The 18,101-nt window shown below is 40.0% G+C and overlaps 2 protein-coding genes across 2 annotated transcripts in view; one reads left to right on the forward strand and one right to left on the reverse strand.

The window, feature by feature from the left end:
- Positions 1-4,705, forward strand: part of TIMP4 (TIMP metallopeptidase inhibitor 4) — a 33,907-nt gene extending 29,202 nt beyond the window's left edge. The window contains exon 5 of the mRNA XM_073644498.1: positions 1,370-4,705. Coding sequence (XP_073500599.1) covers positions 1,370-1,543 — 174 coding nt within the window. The 3' untranslated portion in view covers positions 1,544-4,705. The remainder of the gene's footprint in view (positions 1-1,369) is intronic.
- SYN2 (synapsin II) overlaps positions 1-18,101 on the reverse strand; it is a 360,272-nt gene that overhangs the window by 179,020 nt on the left and 163,151 nt on the right. Inside the window, exons 2-5 of the mRNA XM_073644500.1 lie at positions 12,413-12,470; positions 10,587-10,678; positions 10,104-10,260; positions 9,674-9,763 (exon numbers count right to left, since the gene is read on the reverse strand). Coding sequence (XP_073500601.1) covers positions 9,674-9,763; positions 10,104-10,260; positions 10,587-10,678; positions 12,413-12,470 — 397 coding nt within the window. The remainder of the gene's footprint in view (positions 1-9,673; positions 9,764-10,103; positions 10,261-10,586; positions 10,679-12,412; positions 12,471-18,101) is intronic.

The raw sequence follows: 18,101 nt of genomic DNA on the forward strand, positions 1-18,101 counted from the left end.
AGACCGGTGGGGGCCCGCGGAGCTCTACATAGGAGCGGATGGGGATCGGTATGTTACTATACTAAAAACATGTTTGTGGGCCATGTTGTGATTAGTTTAAAAAGTACAAAAAAAAAATTGATGGTGGAGTGCCCTTTAAATACTGATTTCAGGCTTTATGTACAAAGCTGTTGTGGTATGGGGCTGGAATATGGCACGCATAGAGGTAGCAAGCATCTCAGATGGCTACGTCCATCATATTGCCACTGTTGGGAGCAGTAGCAGGGATTCCCTCTGTCTCCATGAGTATCTTCTTGAGATTGGATTGAAAAGATGCTCTTTTGAAGAAGCTATACACTGTTTTTAGTTATAGCCACAAAGTCAAGAGATGACTAGTGAGATCTTGAGGCTTTTCATAGTATGCAGCTGGTATGATGACATCTGATCTATCGGAAGTTAGGACCCAACTCCTGGGTCATTTTAATATGCAGCTTCTGTGAACAAAAAAAAAAGGTTTGCTTTTACATTTTTTAAAGGGGTTGTCCACTACTCAGACAACCTCTTCTCAATCTCCATGTTTACCCCTAGTAAAATAATAACAGTTATACTAACCTCCAGTGCTGGAGCCGTTTCAGTGGTGCCAGCACTGGCTCTCCTGGAGCTAGCTTGACATTATGTCACGTGATCCCTGAGGCCAATCAGCGCTAGCTTTGCTCTCCTTTCCTACAGACGTTATTGACATACGGAAGAAGTGAGAGAGTAGCAGCAGCTCTCACTTTCTGCGGATATCTGATTGGTCCACAGGAGGGGAGAAAGAAGGCATCGCTGATTGGCCACAGGGATTAAGTGACATAATGTCACGCAAGCCCAAAAAGAGCCAGTGCTGGCACCGGAGGTAAGTATAGATGTCATTATTTTACTAGGGGGAAACAAAGGGATTGAGAATGGGTTGCCCTTTAATGGGTATGGTTCTGAGATGGTCTTGGCATTGTTTTTCTCCTCTTTCGAACTGCAGAATAATTTTAATTCTGTTAAAAGGGAATCTGTCAGAAGTTTTTTGTTACCCCATCTGAGAGCAGCATAATGTAGGGAGAGAGACCCTGATTCCAGTGATGCGTCACGAGCTGGGCGGCATGCTGTAGTTTTGATAAAATCTCTGTTTTATCTGTTGCAGATCTCCTCTAGTGATAATCTCCTGCTAATAAAACAGTGATTTTATCAAAACGACAGTAAATAGCTAAAGAAGTGATACATCACTGCAATCAGGGCCTCTGTCTCTACATTATGGTGCTCTAAGATTAGGTGGCAAAAACCTGGTGACAGATTCCGTTTTTTGCAATGATTTTGTTTTTTGTGATAATTATCTTAAAACCTTACTTTATTGCTTTAGATTAAATATTGTGGCATGGAATCCTACGATAACCTAGCGCCCAATGAGTGCCCCTGTATAGGCCGGCAGCAGAACCAGATTCTGGATAAAGAGCACGCCTGCATTAAACGGAGAGACGGAACTTGCAGCTGGTACCCAAGTATACCTGACAAGTCTGGCTACAGCCATCCTTAGAGGGTCCCAATGGCCCCCGTTGGCTCTTATTTCTGCTGTAATGACCAGCTGGATCATCCTGGATCGCAACCAATATAATGAACTGTACAGAAAGTCTCATGAAATTGTGGTGGTGTCAGATAGAGTATAAAGGAATCAATAAAGAAATGCTTTAATAGTATTTCAGAAAAATTGTATAAAAGAAAATTAATGAAGTGAGAAATAAGCAGAATTATTTTTTGTGTCATTTTCCTAGAAAAACGATTTATAGAAATGATAAAAATAAAAATTTTCTTTAGAATGAAATTGGAAAAACTCTGATCTGTATCGATTCATCGGGTGTAACTGCTTGCTGACGGTTTTCAATAGTCGCGGCGGACGGATTTTGCCCATTAATCCTTTTCAGAACGTTGGGGCAAATAAGCGATTAGTGAAATGCAAAATTGTTTCTCTGTATATTTATATTTTCATTGGAATATAATCATTGTAAAACAAATGAACGCTAACCCATTACTTCCGTTAATTAATTGAAGCGGACTCGCTATAAATTGCTAGCCAGTTTATTGTTAAAAAAAATAATAATAAAATAAATAAATAAATAAAACTGGTAGTTTATTTTTTCATGAAAAGATGAGCAATTTATACAGATTCAAATTATGTTGAAAAATGTAACTAGTCCTTAAAGGGGTTCTCTGCTTTGGACAGTCCCTACTGGTTAAAAAAGTTTATTTTGGCAAACAAACTGATTAGTATGTGTCCATTTGCTAAGACTTTGAAATCAGCTGTATTATCTGTGAATAAAACAAGTAGTAAAGTAAGAGGTAAAATTCCCAGCAGTGCCTCCGCAGGGAAAGTTACGCATTACACAGTGTTTATTCACATTTTTAAGGACCTGCAGAACGAGATATGCTCTTTAAAATTACTGATTCAGCAATCAAAAGGAATTTGTCAGTAGGTTTTTGTTATGTAATCTGAGAGCAGCGTGATATAGGGGCAGAGACACTGATTCCGGAGATGTGTCACTTACTAGGCTGTGTGTTTCTATTTCAATAAAATCACTAGTTTATTACTACAGGACTAGGTTTCTCGTGCCTCCTGGTCAACTGCTGTGAGTAACTCCGCCCCCACCACTGATTGGCAGCTTTCTGCCAATGAACAGTGTACACAGAAAACTGCCAATCAGTGGTGTGGGCGGGGTTATACAGACATCTGCAGCAGAGAAAACAGCAATTGCATCAAAATTACAGCATGCAGACCAGCAAGTGACACATCATTGGAATTAGGGTCTCATCCCCTACATCATGGTGCTCTCAATTACATAGCAAAAACTTGGTGACAGATTCTCTTTAAAAGGGGTTGTTTGGACTAGATAAAAACATTTTCAAGTACCTTTTGTCAATTAAGGAGGTGTAGAGTCACTGGAGGACCAAGCGCTGTGGGTTACATGGACATCCTATTGGTTTCTCTGCAGATCCCAGCTGATGGATGGATTGTGATTCACATCTATTAGCTCTGTTGTCCACTTTACATTTATAGCATCATATGTATAGGATTTGGTCACGGTCTTGACTATGCTAATACATGTAGTTTTGGCTCACTGTATGACTATCCTACTATTCTCTTGGGTCACTCTGCTCCTATAGTGTTAGGCTACATTCACACATGGCAGATATGTCACAGAAATTACTGCAAATGAAAGTGAAAATTCATCTATTGAACTCTATTAATCTCAATGAGGCTGTTTCGTGGCAAACTCATCGATGTCTAAAAGCCTTTAGATGAATGAGACAATTGCAGGCATTTCTGCAACAAATCTTCTGCATTTGAATTTACCCATATATGTCATATAGGGTTACTACTGGTTTACGGTACTACATGTCGTCTTGGGTCACTACAAGTCTATATTATTACACACTGTCTTAGGTCAATCTACTTTGACTGCTCAACCTTTTTACTACTGGTTTACGGTACTATATGTTGTCTTGGGTCACTACATGTCTATATTATTACACGCTATCTTAGGTCAATCTACTTTGACTGCTCAATCTTTTTACTACTGGTTTACGGTACTATATGTTGTCTTGGGTCACTACATGTCTATATTATTATGCGCCGTCTTAGGTCAATCTACTTCTACTGCTCAAGCTTTTTGTATTGTGCTTGTTTAAAAATTGTGCTTTCTCTACGGTGTCCAAATTCATATTTTTTTGGACAGCAGTAAGACGCCAATTGGGCAACAAGTGACCCTATCACTGGCCAGGTTCTCAAATGATATGTGCCTTGATAGGAGCTGAGGTTTCACTTCTCCAGAAAGGTCCAGACCAATCGAAAAGATGTGAGTGTGACCTGGCTAAGACTTGGTTACCGGAAAGACACATGTATCCTACACCAATTGGAGCTGGGTCACCTCTCTCCATAGGCCTATGGTCTGTAGCTGTGGTATGTACATCCTTGGTAAAACTAATTATGATTAAAAGTAGTACTAAACTCAAATTTATCAACGATGTCTAATATTAGAACTAGAGTTGGTGCAAAACGATTCACAAGACCCAATCCAGACGCCATGTTGGTAATCTGTCTCTTCCCTCCTTGCATCCGCGGGTCTTCTTTTGATTAGACGGCCTGGCGTGACATCACATGTGGATCACGCCACGATGATTTCGCACCGGTCAGATAATCGAAAGGAGACCCATTGATGCTGGTAGGAAGGAGGCGATTCTTAAGGTTCCTCTCCGACGGTCACAGATTACTGGTCTGGCCGCTGGACTGGGTCCAGTCTTGGATACAGTATCTCCATTTATGGCCAAACCAGGCAAAGATTCTCCCAAGATTTCTGATGGTGCTGAATCGGACGGTCATCCCTTTAGAGGTACACAGTTTACGAGAATAAAGTATAGATTTTCAAGACAGAGAACTAGACTCATGAGATGTAGCGAAGCTGTGGTCAGATGATGGAGTCATCATATTGTACCTATATGATAAGATGATGGCTATTTATGTCATGTCCTTTATCGAGATATTTGTGTCACTTGACTATATGGCTCATGTATTTGTCTTCAGCTACAATATTTAATAAAAGATTAACAATGGATATCTGTTAGTAAGTAATATTGCTGTATATATCATGCATAATCCCATCTCATTTGCCTAATTTAGAGCAAATAAAATCCGCATATTACTTTACTCTTTGTCCTCGCAATTTTTTTTTTGTGTTCTTAGAGCAATTGTCTAGTCAGGAGTTTAAATGTGATATGCAAGTCAGTACTTTCTTATGATAACTACCTGCTATTTGGTTTCCTCTGTGATTGCTTTTTTGGTTGCCATTTACCTCCCCTCCATCAAGATAGAACTGTGATCTGTAGCTTAGCTACAGTGCCTACAGGGAGTCTTTGGTAGACTGGGACACAGCCCCCTGTCTAATGATTGGTTCAGACTGCTGAGCAGTCACTCCCCTCTGCCTCTTCTGATTGGCTACTGTGTAAAAAAGTCTATCACAGGCGCATCAGGAAGGCGGTGCATGGAGAAATAATCTACATTATAGCAAGGGCAGAATGACTATAAATTACAGGAGAAGAACATCAGGTAATTGCTAGTCATGTACTGAAGAAAATGAAGCTTACTAAGGGGGAGGCCTTGAAAGTCTCTTTAATTCTAACATTACATATGATTAAACAACAAGAAAGTATGGCTACCTTTTAAAACTTCATATATATATCTTTAGACAATCCCTTTTAATACCCTTTATTAATTCTATAAAATATTGAGAGGTATAGGTTGGTTCTGACTGCTCTTCAAAAGACATTTCTGTCCACAGTCCTGGTCCTCCAAGTGCGGCGCAGGCTGATCCGATGACACAGGAGAGCCAGTGATGTCACTGTCTACTATGGATCCGAAAATTAAAATGAATATCGGAGAAGAGACTAATCTGGTTATATTACTTTTATTTAAAAGGGAATCTGTAGGAAGGTTTTGGTATGTAATCTGAGAGCAGCATAATGTAGGGGCAGAGAGCTTAATTTCAGGGATGTATGATTTGATGTAGTTTCAATACAATCAGTGTTTTATCAGCAGAAGAATATCATTAAAGGACTAGGTGCTGTGTGCCAGGCAGTCCAGCTAATCTGTGTAACCCCCCCCCCCGCCACTGATTGGCAGGTTGCTGCAGTGTACACTGGAAGCAGCTCCAATAAGGAAAGTGGGCGGGGTTATACACAGCTCAGCATACATCTGCAGCAAAAAAAAAAACAGGGATTCTATCAAAACTGCACCAAGCAGTCCAGTAAGTGATACATCGTTGGAATCAGGGTCTCTGCCCCAAGAGTATGCAGCTCTCAGATTCCATAGCAAAAACCTGTTGACAGACTCCCTGTCATATGAAATGTGTGCATCACTATGCTTATCTGCAAATTACAGTAGCTCTCTTGCAGAATAACTTAAACTATCACACAAGTACTACCTACACTATAAGTCTGTATCTGACCCTTTAATGACCTTTGCAACATGACCAGCGATAAATATCTAGCCAGAAATTCATTAACAGACGGCCTATTTCAGGTGGTTTGCCCCTCATCAGTGTAGATCACAGTCTGGTTGAGTAGGATGCCCCTGAGGCAACGACGGCCTGCTTCAGGTTGTTTGCCCCTCGTCAGTGTAGAGCACAGTCTGGTTGAGTAGGATGCCCCTGAGACAATGACGGCCTGCTTCAGGTTGTTTGCCCCTCGTCAGTGTAGAGCACAGTCTGGTTGAGTAGGATGCCCCTGAGGCAATGACGGCCTGCTTCAGGTTGTTTGCCCCTCGTCAGTGTAGAGCACAGTCTGGTTGAGTAGGGTGCCCCTGAGGCAACGACGGCCTGCTTCAGGTTGTTTGCCCCTCGTCAGTGTAGAGCACAGTCTGGTTGAGTAGGGTGCCCTTGAGGCAATGTGGGGGAAGTACTGGTTCTAATTAGACCAACTCAGAATGGAGTCAAGGCTCCATCGGATAAAAGTATGAAAACTGGCACTCTTGCAGAAGCTAAAGAAAGCTAGAAGCAGAAGAAAGCTAGAGTGTACAAAGAAAAGTCAGTGTACAAAGAAAAGTTAAAGCATACAAAGAAATCTAGAGCATACAAAGAAAAGCTAGAGTGCACAAAGAAAAGTCGGTGTACAAGGAGAAGCTAGAGCGTATAACAAAAAGCGTACAGCATACAAAGAAAAGCTAGGGCGTACAAAGAAAATCTAGAACATACATCTAAAAGCTAGAACATACAAAGAAAAGCTAAAGAGTACAAAGAAAAGCTAGAGCATACAAGGAGAAGTTAGAGCGTACAATGAAAACTAGAGTGTAAAAGGAAAAGCTAGAACATACATTTAAAAGCTACAAAGAAAAGCTAGAGAGTACAAGAAAAAGCTAGAGCGTACAAGGGAAAGCTATAGCGTACAAGGGAAAGCTACAGCGTACAAGGGAAAGATAGAGTGTACAAGGGAAAGCTAGAGCGTACAAGGGAAAGCTACAGCGTACAAGGGAAAGCTACAGCGTACAAGGGAAAGCTACAGCGTACAAGGGAAAGATAGAGTGTACAAGGGAAAGCTAGAGCGTACAAGGGAAAGATAGAGTGTACAAGGGAAAGCTAGAGGGTACAAGAAGAAGCTACAAAGAAAAGCTAGAGTGTACAAGGAAGGGAAAGCTAGAGAGAACAAAAAAAAGCTAGAGCGTACAAGAAGAAGCTACAAAGAAAAGCTAGAGTGTACAAGGAAGGGAAAGCTAGAGAGAACAAGAAAAAGCTAGAGCGTACAAGAAGAAGCTACAAAGAAAAGCTAGAGTGTACAAGGGAAAGCTAGAGCGTACAAGAGAAAGCTAGAGCGTACAAGAAGAAGCTACAAAGAAAAGCTAGAGTGTACAAGGGAAAGCTAGAGAGTACAAGAAAAAGCTAGAGCGTGCAAGGGAAAGCTAGAGCGTGCAAGGGAAAGCTAGAGCGTGCAAGGGAAAGCTAGAGCATACAAGGGAAAGATAGAGCGTACAAGAAGAAGCTACAAAGAAAAGCTAGAGTGTACAAGGGAAAGCTAGAGAGTACAAGAAAAAGCTAGAGCGTGCAAGGGAAAGCTAGAGCGTACAAGGGAAAGCTACAGCGTACAAGAGAAAACTAGAGCGTACAAGAAGAAGCTACAAAGAAAAGCTAGAGTGTACAAGGGAAAGCTAGAGAGTACAAGAAAAAGCTAGAGCGTGCAAGGGAAAGCTAGAGCGTACAAGGGAAAGCTACAGCGTACAAGGGAAAGCTACAGAGTACAAGAAGAAGCTACAAAGAAAAGCTAGAGTGTACAAGGGAAAGATAGAGAGTACAAGAAAAAGCTAGAGCGTGCAAGGGAAAGCTACAGCGTACAAGGGAAAGCTAGAGCGTACAAGGGAAAGCTAGAGCGTACAAGAAGAAGCTACAAAGAAAAGCTAGAGCGTACAAGGGAAAGCTAGAGAGTACAAGGGAAAGCTAGAGCGTACAAGGGAAAGCTAGAGCGTACAAGAAGAAGCTACAAAGAAAAGCTAGAGCGTACAAGGGAAAGCTAGAGAGTACAAGAAAAAGCTAGAGCGTACAAGGGAAAGCTAGAGCGTACAAGGGAAAGCTAGAGCGTACAAGAAGAAGCTACAAAGAAAAGCTAGAGCGTACAAGGGAAAGCTAGAGAGTACAAGAAAAAGCTAGAGCGTACAAGGGAAAGCTACAGCGTACAAGGGAAAGCTACAGCGTACAAGAAGAAGCTACAAAGAAAAGCTAGAGTGTACAAGGGAAAGCTAGAGAGTACAAGAAAAAGCTAGAGCGTACAAGGGAAAGCTACAGCGTACAAGGGAAAGCTAGAGCGTACAAGGGAAAGCTAGAGAGTACAAGAAGAAGCTACAAAGAAAAGCTAGAGCGTACAAGGGAAAGCTAGAGAGTACAAGGGAAAGCTAGAGCGTACAAGGGAAAGCTAGAGCGTACAAGAAGAAGCTACAAAGAAAAGCTAGAGCGTACAAGGGAAAGCTAGAGAGTACAAGAAAAAGCTAGAGCGTACAAGGGAAAGCTAGAGCGTACAAGGGAAAGCTAGAGCGTACAAGAAGAAGCTACAAAGAAAAGCTAGAGCGTACAAGGGAAAGCTAGAGAGTACAAGAAAAAGCTAGAGCGTACAAGGGAAAGCTACAGCGTACAAGGGAAAGCTACAGCGTACAAGAAGAAGCTACAAAGAAAAGCTAGAGTGTACAAGGGAAAGCTAGAGAGTACAAGAAAAAGCTAGAGCGTACAAGGGAAAGCTAGAGCGTACAAGGGAAAGCTAGAGCGTACAAGGGAAAGCTAGAGCGTACAAGGGAAAGCTAGAGCGTACAAGGGAAAGATAGAGCGTACAAGGGAAAGATAGAGCGTACAAGAAGAAGCTACAAAGAAAAGCTAGAGTGTACAAGGGAAAGCTAGAGAGTACAAGAAAAAGCTAGAGCGTACAAGGGAAAGCTAGAGAGTACAAGAAAAAGCTAGAGCGTACAAGGGAAAGCTAGAGCGTACAAGGGAAAGCTAGAGCGTACAAGGGAAAGCTAGAGCGTACAAGAAGAAGCTACAAAGAAAAGCTAGAGTGTACAAGAAAAAGCTACAGCGTACAAAAAAAGCTAGAGAGTACAAAGAAAAGTCAGTGTACAAGGAGAAACTAGAGCGTACAAAAAAAAGCGTACAGCATACAAAGAAAAGCTATAGCGTACAAAAAAAGCTAGAGCCTACAAAGAAAATCTAGAACATACATCTAAAAGCTGGAACATACAAAGAAAAGCTATAGCGTACAAAAAAAGCTAGAGCCTACAAAGAAAATCTAGAACATACATCTAAAAGCTGGAACATACAAAGAAAAGCTAAAGAGTACGAAGAAAAGTGCACAAGGAGAAGCTAGAGCGTACAAAGAAATACCTAGAGCGTACAAGGGAAAGCTAGAGCGTACAAAGAAAAGTCAGTGTTGTGTACAAGGAGAAGATAGAGAGTACAAAGAAAATGTAGAACATACAACTAAAAGCTACAAAGAAAAGCTAGAGCGTACAAAAAAAGCTAGAGAGTACCAAGAAAAGTCAGTGTACAAGGAGAAGCTAGAAGTACGAAAAAAGTTACAGCATACAGCGCTCCCTGCTGGTTACACAACAGGGTCCATTAATTGTAAATGCACAAGTTATGAGACTTACCATCTCCTTGTGGTTTGGGTAGTATGTCTGCTCAATTAATGGAAACTTTTCTGCTCCCAAAGTTTTATAGGCAAATATGAGTTGGGCAAACTGCAAGATAATCATGGCATGGTGCTTAGTAATCACACGTGAAACTACAAGATATTTTAGTCATTAGTACATTCACATATAAAGGTAATGGTGCAACAGAGCCCAAACTACAATAAGGTAGAGACTGAAGACTCCACTGTGGCTTTTTTGGTAAAACTACCGTTAAGAAGTAAAACACCTAAGATGTAAAACAAAAATAGTCTTGTGACTACTGCAAGTTGTCTGTAGCAACTTAACTGCGAGTCTACTGCGCCTGTCATCAGATTGACCCTAAAGATTGCTAGTAATGATCCTACGGTTTGTCTGAGACTATGGCCAATATTAGTGTATATTCACTTACCACCCATGGCTTGTCGCAGAAGTTGTAGATGGACTCCAGAGAGTTTACACTGGGAATACCCGCATATTGCATACCAATGATGAGGTTGCGAAAATCTTCATTTTCTGCCATACTAAAGGAATGTTGTCGAATGAGCACGAAATCTGGTCGAAAAGATCTAGAAGAAACGTAATTGTGCAATAATGCAACAAAATAATATTATAATAAGGTCTACTACTTAGTGACAAACATACTGTATTTTTAACATGTAAGAAAGGCAATGAAAAGGAAACGAAATCCCTGGAAATATATATGTGCATCACACACAACTGTGCCATGTGTACTGCCCTGTGCTGGGTCCTCCAGAGACAGAGAAGCTTTTTGGGGCTGTTCTCTGTTCTTGGTATTCAGAGACCCCTCCGGTATTTTTCGTTTTTCCAAACCATAAAACTTGAACTTTGAACCAATCAATATTTAGATCATTTGCAATTCTTTTAGACTCACTTGACAACTCGGGTCCCATTCCGGAACATCTGCAGATCTACAGCGAACGTCCCATCAGAATGAGCGATGAGGTTTATTTCTGAAAATTCTGCCTAAATTTAGAAAGGGAAAGGGGTAAAGAGATTCAGAAGCAGGTCAAAGACAAAGAATAGATAGATGAGAATAGTGCAGCCCATAACAGACAATGAGTTTTTTATTTCTTTCAGTGTAGTTAAAAAAAAAGCCAAAAAAAGCAAAAATTTGTTTTTGAGCAAATATTATTAATTACTAGCAACAACATCCATTTTTTATGACAATATAAATTTAATCCTATTTTAACTAACTATATACAAAGCTCAATTAAATAGGTATCACCACTTTCCATAAATATGACATTTTTTTACCAATGTAATATACTTGCTTGCTGTCATGTCCCATGATTTGGGAATCATACAGACAGTATTGTATCATCATTGTGTTGTTATATTGTGCTGTTTCCTTGCTATGCAATAAGGTTTGCCCTCTTTAGAAGTTTGTCCTTCCTCCCTCCCTGTCTCTCTCTGATGTAACCCCTCCCTTTTTCCTCATTCTTCTTCCTTATTCACTGTCTGTCAACCATCTTAGAAGCTCATTTGCCTGCAGCTCTGGTTCAGAAAAGTCTTTTTTTTACCTAATGAATGTGTGCATAACTACAAGAAGAAACCCACACAAACACGGGGAGAACATACAAACTCCTTGCAGATGTTGTCCTTGGTGGGATTTAAACCCAGGACCCCAGCGCTGCAAGGCTGCTGTGCTAACCACTGAGCCAACATACTGCTCATAGACCTGTATGGGTAATATTGATCCTAGGGGTAAATGCTGCTGTTCTCCTGAATCCAGCGATGTTTTTCTTGTTCCTGAGCCTCTCTATTCCTGAGATATGGCCCCTTCTTCCCAGTAAATAAATTTAGTCTTGTTAGCCAAGTGGGCATGGTCCTCAACTCTTTTTTTTTTGTGGGTGTTTTCTTGAGGACTATACCCATTTCACTAACAAGACTAGATTTAGTAATAAAAAAAACGGACAAATGAAAAGGCACATTGATTATTATGGGGTTATGATCTATCCACAAAATAAATGAATAGCCACAAGTAAAAAAAATGATGTGTGAAAAGGTGTTTTTTTTCTTCTTCAGATCATGATCTTTATTTAAAAAAAAAACAACAAAAAATTATAATATTGCAATTTTCGTACTGGCCACTGGAGCTTTTTTTAGACTCATGCTCCCTGTCTTTTCAGGAAGAGTTTTCAGCGGACTCCTTATCCTCAAATGACAGGTAACAACTCTATACACAGCTGATAACACAGGATCTACCAATCATAATAGGGAATGTCACAGCTGACCTTCTCCCCGTGTCTTTTCAATTACCTTTACACACGCTCATTAGATGCTTCAATACAAAAGATCTGTTCAATGTGGCTATGTACACGTGTTGTTTCCTAAAACATAAGGAAGTTAGTAATCTAAAAAATAAAAAAAAAGCCCCAGTGGCCGGTGTGAAAACTGTAAGATTTCTATTTATTTATTTTTTTAATACAGATTTTAATATGTTAAAAAAAAAACATTTCCAAAATATAAACAAAACATATTTAATATAAAAACCTGATATATTTTTTTTTGTTTTAAAAAAACTTATGCTACATTTAAAGGGCAGCTAAAAAAACAAAACTCTAAACTGTTATCTGACGGAGGAATAAAGCACCAGAATGCAATAAAATGAAAAATGGAATTATACATAAAAATAAAAGTTTGCAGTAATCACATCACTGATCCAGTTACTATAATGACCTGAATACATGACTTTACCTGTTCAACTCGTATATCGTAATCTCCTTGAAGCTTCTTTCCTCTGAAACATTTTGCCCTAAAATATATAAAAAAAAAACTTTTTAAGACACAAAAATTATCAAACATCATAACAAATCTGAGCAATTTTACTAGATGCATTACTGGGGTGAAGATCAGATGAAAGCTGTCCAAGCTTGAAACAAGAAAACAGCGCCACCATTATCTCTAGGCTGTGTCTGGTATTGCAGCAGTCATTTTAATGGGCAAGAGCTGCAGATTCAGCCAATTAATTGATACCGATGGAAACCTCTTCTACCCGTAGAACCCAGTATGTGGGTTATTCCCTAAATCTCACAATCTAGGACCATCACAAATCCACCTTTGCACCCATGGGACATAACAGGTGCAAATTTTTAAAATAATGATTTTTTTTTTCCCCTCTTTGCAATGATTTTAGATCCTTTTTGCAGAACTGTAAGTGGATGAGATCTCATGTGAGATCCTCGGCAGAATTTGCGTTTTGAAGCTCTTCCGAAAATTATCCATTCGAGACGGAAGGAGCAGTTCTGAGTAACCTTGTCTATGCAAATTAGGCACAGCTGTATGTAAATTATTCCATTAGCATGCAAATGAGGCCAGAGCTTTCTACCTCTATTACAAGACTAGCGTGGGCACGGTGCCAAGAAATAAAGAGCGGATTGGAAGGCATTGATATTACATTGTGCTCCGTGCAATAACTTCTGCAGAACTTTCTTTGGACCATTTTTTTTTTAAAGTTGTGAAGAAACTCCTTTAAGGCCATTAGGGTCATCTTCTTTGCACATAATTGTTTTTTTTTTAATTGTACATTTGATTGCTAAAAGCAAAGTCAAGGCTGTTTGTGCCACCTATTATTATGCAGATACATTATTTTTATATGGGGGACAGAAGGGGGCACTATTTCTATGGGAGGCACAGAAGGAGGCACAACTACTCTGTGGAGGTACAGAGAAAGGGGGGCTATCACTATTTGGTGCAACAATGATTACATTTTTTATGGGGGCATTATTACTGTGTGGGGGCAATACAACTATATGGTGGCACAATATGGGCACTATTATTTTGTGGGGGAGGACAGAGAGGGGTGACTATTACTATGTGGAGGCACTAGTAGGATATGTTTACACTTTTTTTAGGCATTTTTGGTGAAGAAACTGAGCACAAACTATCCAAAATTCTCCTAAAAAAATTAGACAACATGACAGTTTTACAGTTTGGGTCGTTCCGGATGTGGCGATACCAAGTAGGTGTACTTTTTTTTTTTGTTTATTTTTTGTTTCACAAAAGCTCCGATGTGCAATGTTGATGGAGAATTATGGTAAAAGAGGGTGGTCACGGCATCACATGCCCTTTTAAGGTTCATTTACTATCTAAGAAGGTGTTTCATAGTTTTGTTCACATAAAACCATATGTGTAAGGATAAAATAACCAGAGGAAATAAACTTTATAAACCATAGAATAATATTGCTGTTTGATACCCTCCGGTGGTAGAAAGGTGAACTACAAGCTCACCTGCTGCTTCAAATTTAAAGTGTTCCTATTATTTTATTTTTTATGCTTGATGTAAATACTTTTATGCCCAAAAATGACAAAAAGTATTTTCTCGAAGCGATACCTTTTTTTTTGTATGCTTCACATTCTTAACCCAAGGGGGTCCTTAGACACCCAGCGATCAGAAGGCGTGTGCGCAAATCATACAAAAACTAAAGTAAATTGAGTTACCCTTTAACCCCTCAGTGACCCCCAAAATTTTTTTCCCTTTGCTTCTTCCAAAAGCCTAAAAAGCGAGCTCGTTTATTTGCAGGATTTGTCGTTGTTTTGAACGGCACCATTTATTTTACTATACAATGTAGAGTAAATCAGGAGAAAAAAAAAATTGATGGGCAGTGAAATGGCGAAAAAAAAAAAAAACAAGCACGACTCTGCCACTGATTTTTGGATTTTGTTTTTACAGTGTTCATTTTGCGGTAAAAATGACATAGCAATGTTTCTTTATTCATTTAAATGGTATAAAAGAAAATTAAATTTAGTATGTGTCGACATTTTCTGAGACGTGTAATTATTTTTATTTTTTTTTAGCCGAAAGATTTTTTCTGAGGGCCCGTTTTTTGTGTGGGAAGCTGATGATCATATTAATACTTTTTTTGGGGGGTATATACTGCATTTTGATCTCTTTTTATTGAAACTATTTAGGGAGTTGTGGTGACAAAAAAACGACAATTTTTGTGTTTTGATTTATTTTCTCATTATGACGTTTACCATTTGGGTTGTGTAGAGATTCACTCCCTCAGGTATTAGGTAGCGTTCACACAGGCAATGCGGTTCGGTCCAAACAGGTGCAGTTTTATTGCTTTCATAAAATTGGAAGGGATTAAAACCCCAAAACGGCCTTTTCTGGGCACAAAGGTATCACAGCAAACCTTTCTTTCAGCAGGCACATATATGTCATTCTCCCGAACAGATTACAGTCCTTTCTTCTGAAGTAAACTTCATACACAGAAGAGGCCGATTCCACCAGCCTCGGTATCCCCTTCAGACTGAGCTCCAACAGTTTCCAGACAGAAGTGTTCAACTCCGAGCACCGTTCACACTGAACAGGTTGTAGCTTCCACATGTTACCCTGCATCTCCAACACACAGACTGCTCAGCTTTCCTAGCTGATCCCGCACATCTCTCTCTCAGCTACAGCTCACATTTTGGCTGGTCACTCACCAGCAGCACACTTGACTCTGCTCCATCCAGCAGACTGACACCAAGTGAACACATTGCCTGGTTCTAGTAAAAAGCCAGGCAGATGCGTAAAATCAAATCCTGCAGAGCTAGGACTTAACCCTGTCCTAACTGGCTCTGCAGCAGTTAACATTCCATTTAGATAGATCAGACTTTTACGGAAATATCTTTACTTTTTATTATTAATGGGGTGAATAACATTTTTTTTTGATCAACACCCGATCTATGACCTACGAATACATCATATGTTGTGAAGGGGTTATATAGCTAAAGCAGTTTCCTAAAATTATGTTTTTTTTTAGATATCATAGCCTCTAGGTGAAAATAAGCATTAGTCAACCTCTGGTATCCCAGTGCTGCCTCTCTGCCACTGCCTCCGGTCTTTGCTGACAGGCTGCAGTGGTGACATCCCTACCATAACATTTCACTACTGCAGCCAATCACTGGACTTAGCAGGAATGATGATGTAGTCAGTGATTGGCTGCAGCAGTCATGTGCTGTAGATCTGACGTCACTGCTGCAGCTTGTCAACAAAGACCGGAGGCAGTTACAGACAGGCAGAGCTGAGACGGCAGAGGAATACTGCTGATTTTATTATTTTTAGCCCGAGGAGGCTATGGGATATTATTTCCATTACTATTTATTCCAATACAGAAGTCAGATAGTGCTGCAGGTTAATCGTCACACAGGACAGGCAATGTTGGGACAGAAGAAATTTGATGGTAACAATACTTTTTCTCATTCATTTATGCGTTCCCAGCTTCTTTAAAAAATACCGAATAAAAAAAACAACCAACTAAATAAAATATATTATATGGCTACCAGTGTTATAACTGATAACTGGTGGGTGCAGGATCCTGTTCCAGACTTTGCAAAAGGCCCAGAATAATCAGGCATGAAGGGTATATATCCTCTATTAGACACTTTTGCCCTTGCTTTGGAATTTTATATGCTTAAACAAGAATTATGCATATCATTTATCATGGGGAAATGATATTAAAAAACAAAAAACATTTCTGTAAAGTCCTGCTCACACTCGTTTATTATGGAATCCACTAGGACTGTGGAGTTAGAGTTAGTAGAAATGTACAGACTCTAGCTTTAAATAAAGTATTATCCGTTATTAATATTGGTAATTAATTTATTAAAAGGAATCTGTCAGCAGGCTTTTGCTACTTAATCTGAGAGCAGCATGATGTAGAGGCAGAGACCCTGATTCCAGTGATGTGTCACTTACTAGGCTGTGTGCGGTAGTTTCAGTGTTTTATCAGCAGGAGATTATCACTGCAGGACTAGGTGTCATGTGACTGCCAGTCCAATCTGTGTAACCCCGCCCCCCACCACTCATTGGCAGTTTGCTGACAATGCACAGTATACAGCTGCCAATCAGGGGAGTGGGCGGGGTTATACACAGCTCAGGATTCTGACCACTGCTACATCTACAGCAGAGAAAACAAACAGGGATTCTATCAAAACTGCACCAAGCAGCCCAGCAAGTGACACATCGTTGGAATCAGGGTCTCTGCCCCTACATCATGCTGCTCTCCGATTACACAGTAAAGACCTGCTGACAGATTCCCTTTAAAGAGTTGGATAATTTTCAAGATTGTACTCCCGGCTTCTTGCTTTCAAGGGATCGGTGCGAGATCTCATGTCTGAAAGTTCCGGCCAGTGGAATGGTTGCATTGCTCGCCAGCACTGTGCGTTCTCCAATGCGGCAATCAGAGGCAGATTTACCTCTGAAACATCAGAGGAGCCCAAGGGCCGGATCCAGAAATCCTGCCAGCTTCAGAGCACTGCATGCTAGCTCTATAGCAAGCGCCACGCTCCTTGCCTGGGAGACTGGTCGCCTCCGATGGACTGCAGGGGTGGCCGGTAACTGAGGTATCAAGCAGTTCATAATAAATTAAAAAATTCCTCCATTCTTGAGAAGAGGCAAACTACAAAGTTGCTTGTTTCTACAAGCACTTTGAAATCTCACCCATTTAAGAAGATGAAACAACCTCTTTAACTTTCTTAGAAATTTAGAAAAACCTGGAAATGTTAATAAAATACATTTATTTTAGATTTTATCAATCTAAAGGCCCGATTGATAAAAAAAGAAAACAAAAAACAGCGATGAAGCGATTTTACTACAGTAGATTTGTTATTATTCATTATTGGCCATTTATGAAGGAGTCGGAACTGAAATCGGAGTGTGGAGAAATAGAGGAGTCAGAACCTTGACTTACTGATCTACAATGGTGGAAACCACAGCACAGAGGTGGATCTATCAACCTGTTGACTTATAACAGGACCCCTCAAGTTCTTGTGTCATTAGTCACTACGTCTAGTGCCAGCAGATCTAACCAGGTTCTCCAAGAGCATTAACCTTCTATAGACTCTTTGTTGCACTACAGTGGTATGAAAAAGTGTTTGCCCCCTTCCTGATTTCTTATTCTTTTGCATGTTTGTTACACTTAAATGTTTCAGATCACAAAACAAATGTAAATATTAGACAAAGATAACACAAGTAACCACAAAATGCAGTTTTTAAATTAAGGTCTTTATTATTAAGGGAAAAAGAAATCCAAACCTACAGGGCCCTGTGTAAAAAGGTGATTTTCTCCCCCCCCCCCCCCCCCCACGCCTTAAAACATAAATTAAATGTGGTTTATCACATCTTTGGGAAGCTGAGTTCAATTTCCGTAGCCACACACAGGTCTGATTACTGCCACACCTGTTCTCAATCAAGAAATCACTTAAATAGGACGTGCCTGACAAAGTGAAATAGACTAAAAGATCCTCAAAAGCTAGACATCATGCTTCGATGCAAAGAAATTCAGGAACAAATGAGGAACAAAGTAATTGAGATCTATCAGTCTGGAAAAGGTTGTAAAGCCATTTCTAAAGCTTTGGGACTCCAGCGAACCACAGCCATTATCCACAAATGACGAAA

The sequence above is a fragment of the Phyllobates terribilis genome, unplaced genomic scaffold (assembly GCF_046119375.1).
Source record: "Phyllobates terribilis strain yellow unplaced genomic scaffold, ASM4611937v1 Scaffold_8__6_contigs__length_399053987, whole genome shotgun sequence".
Taxonomy (NCBI): domain Eukaryota; kingdom Metazoa; phylum Chordata; class Amphibia; order Anura; family Dendrobatidae; genus Phyllobates; species Phyllobates terribilis.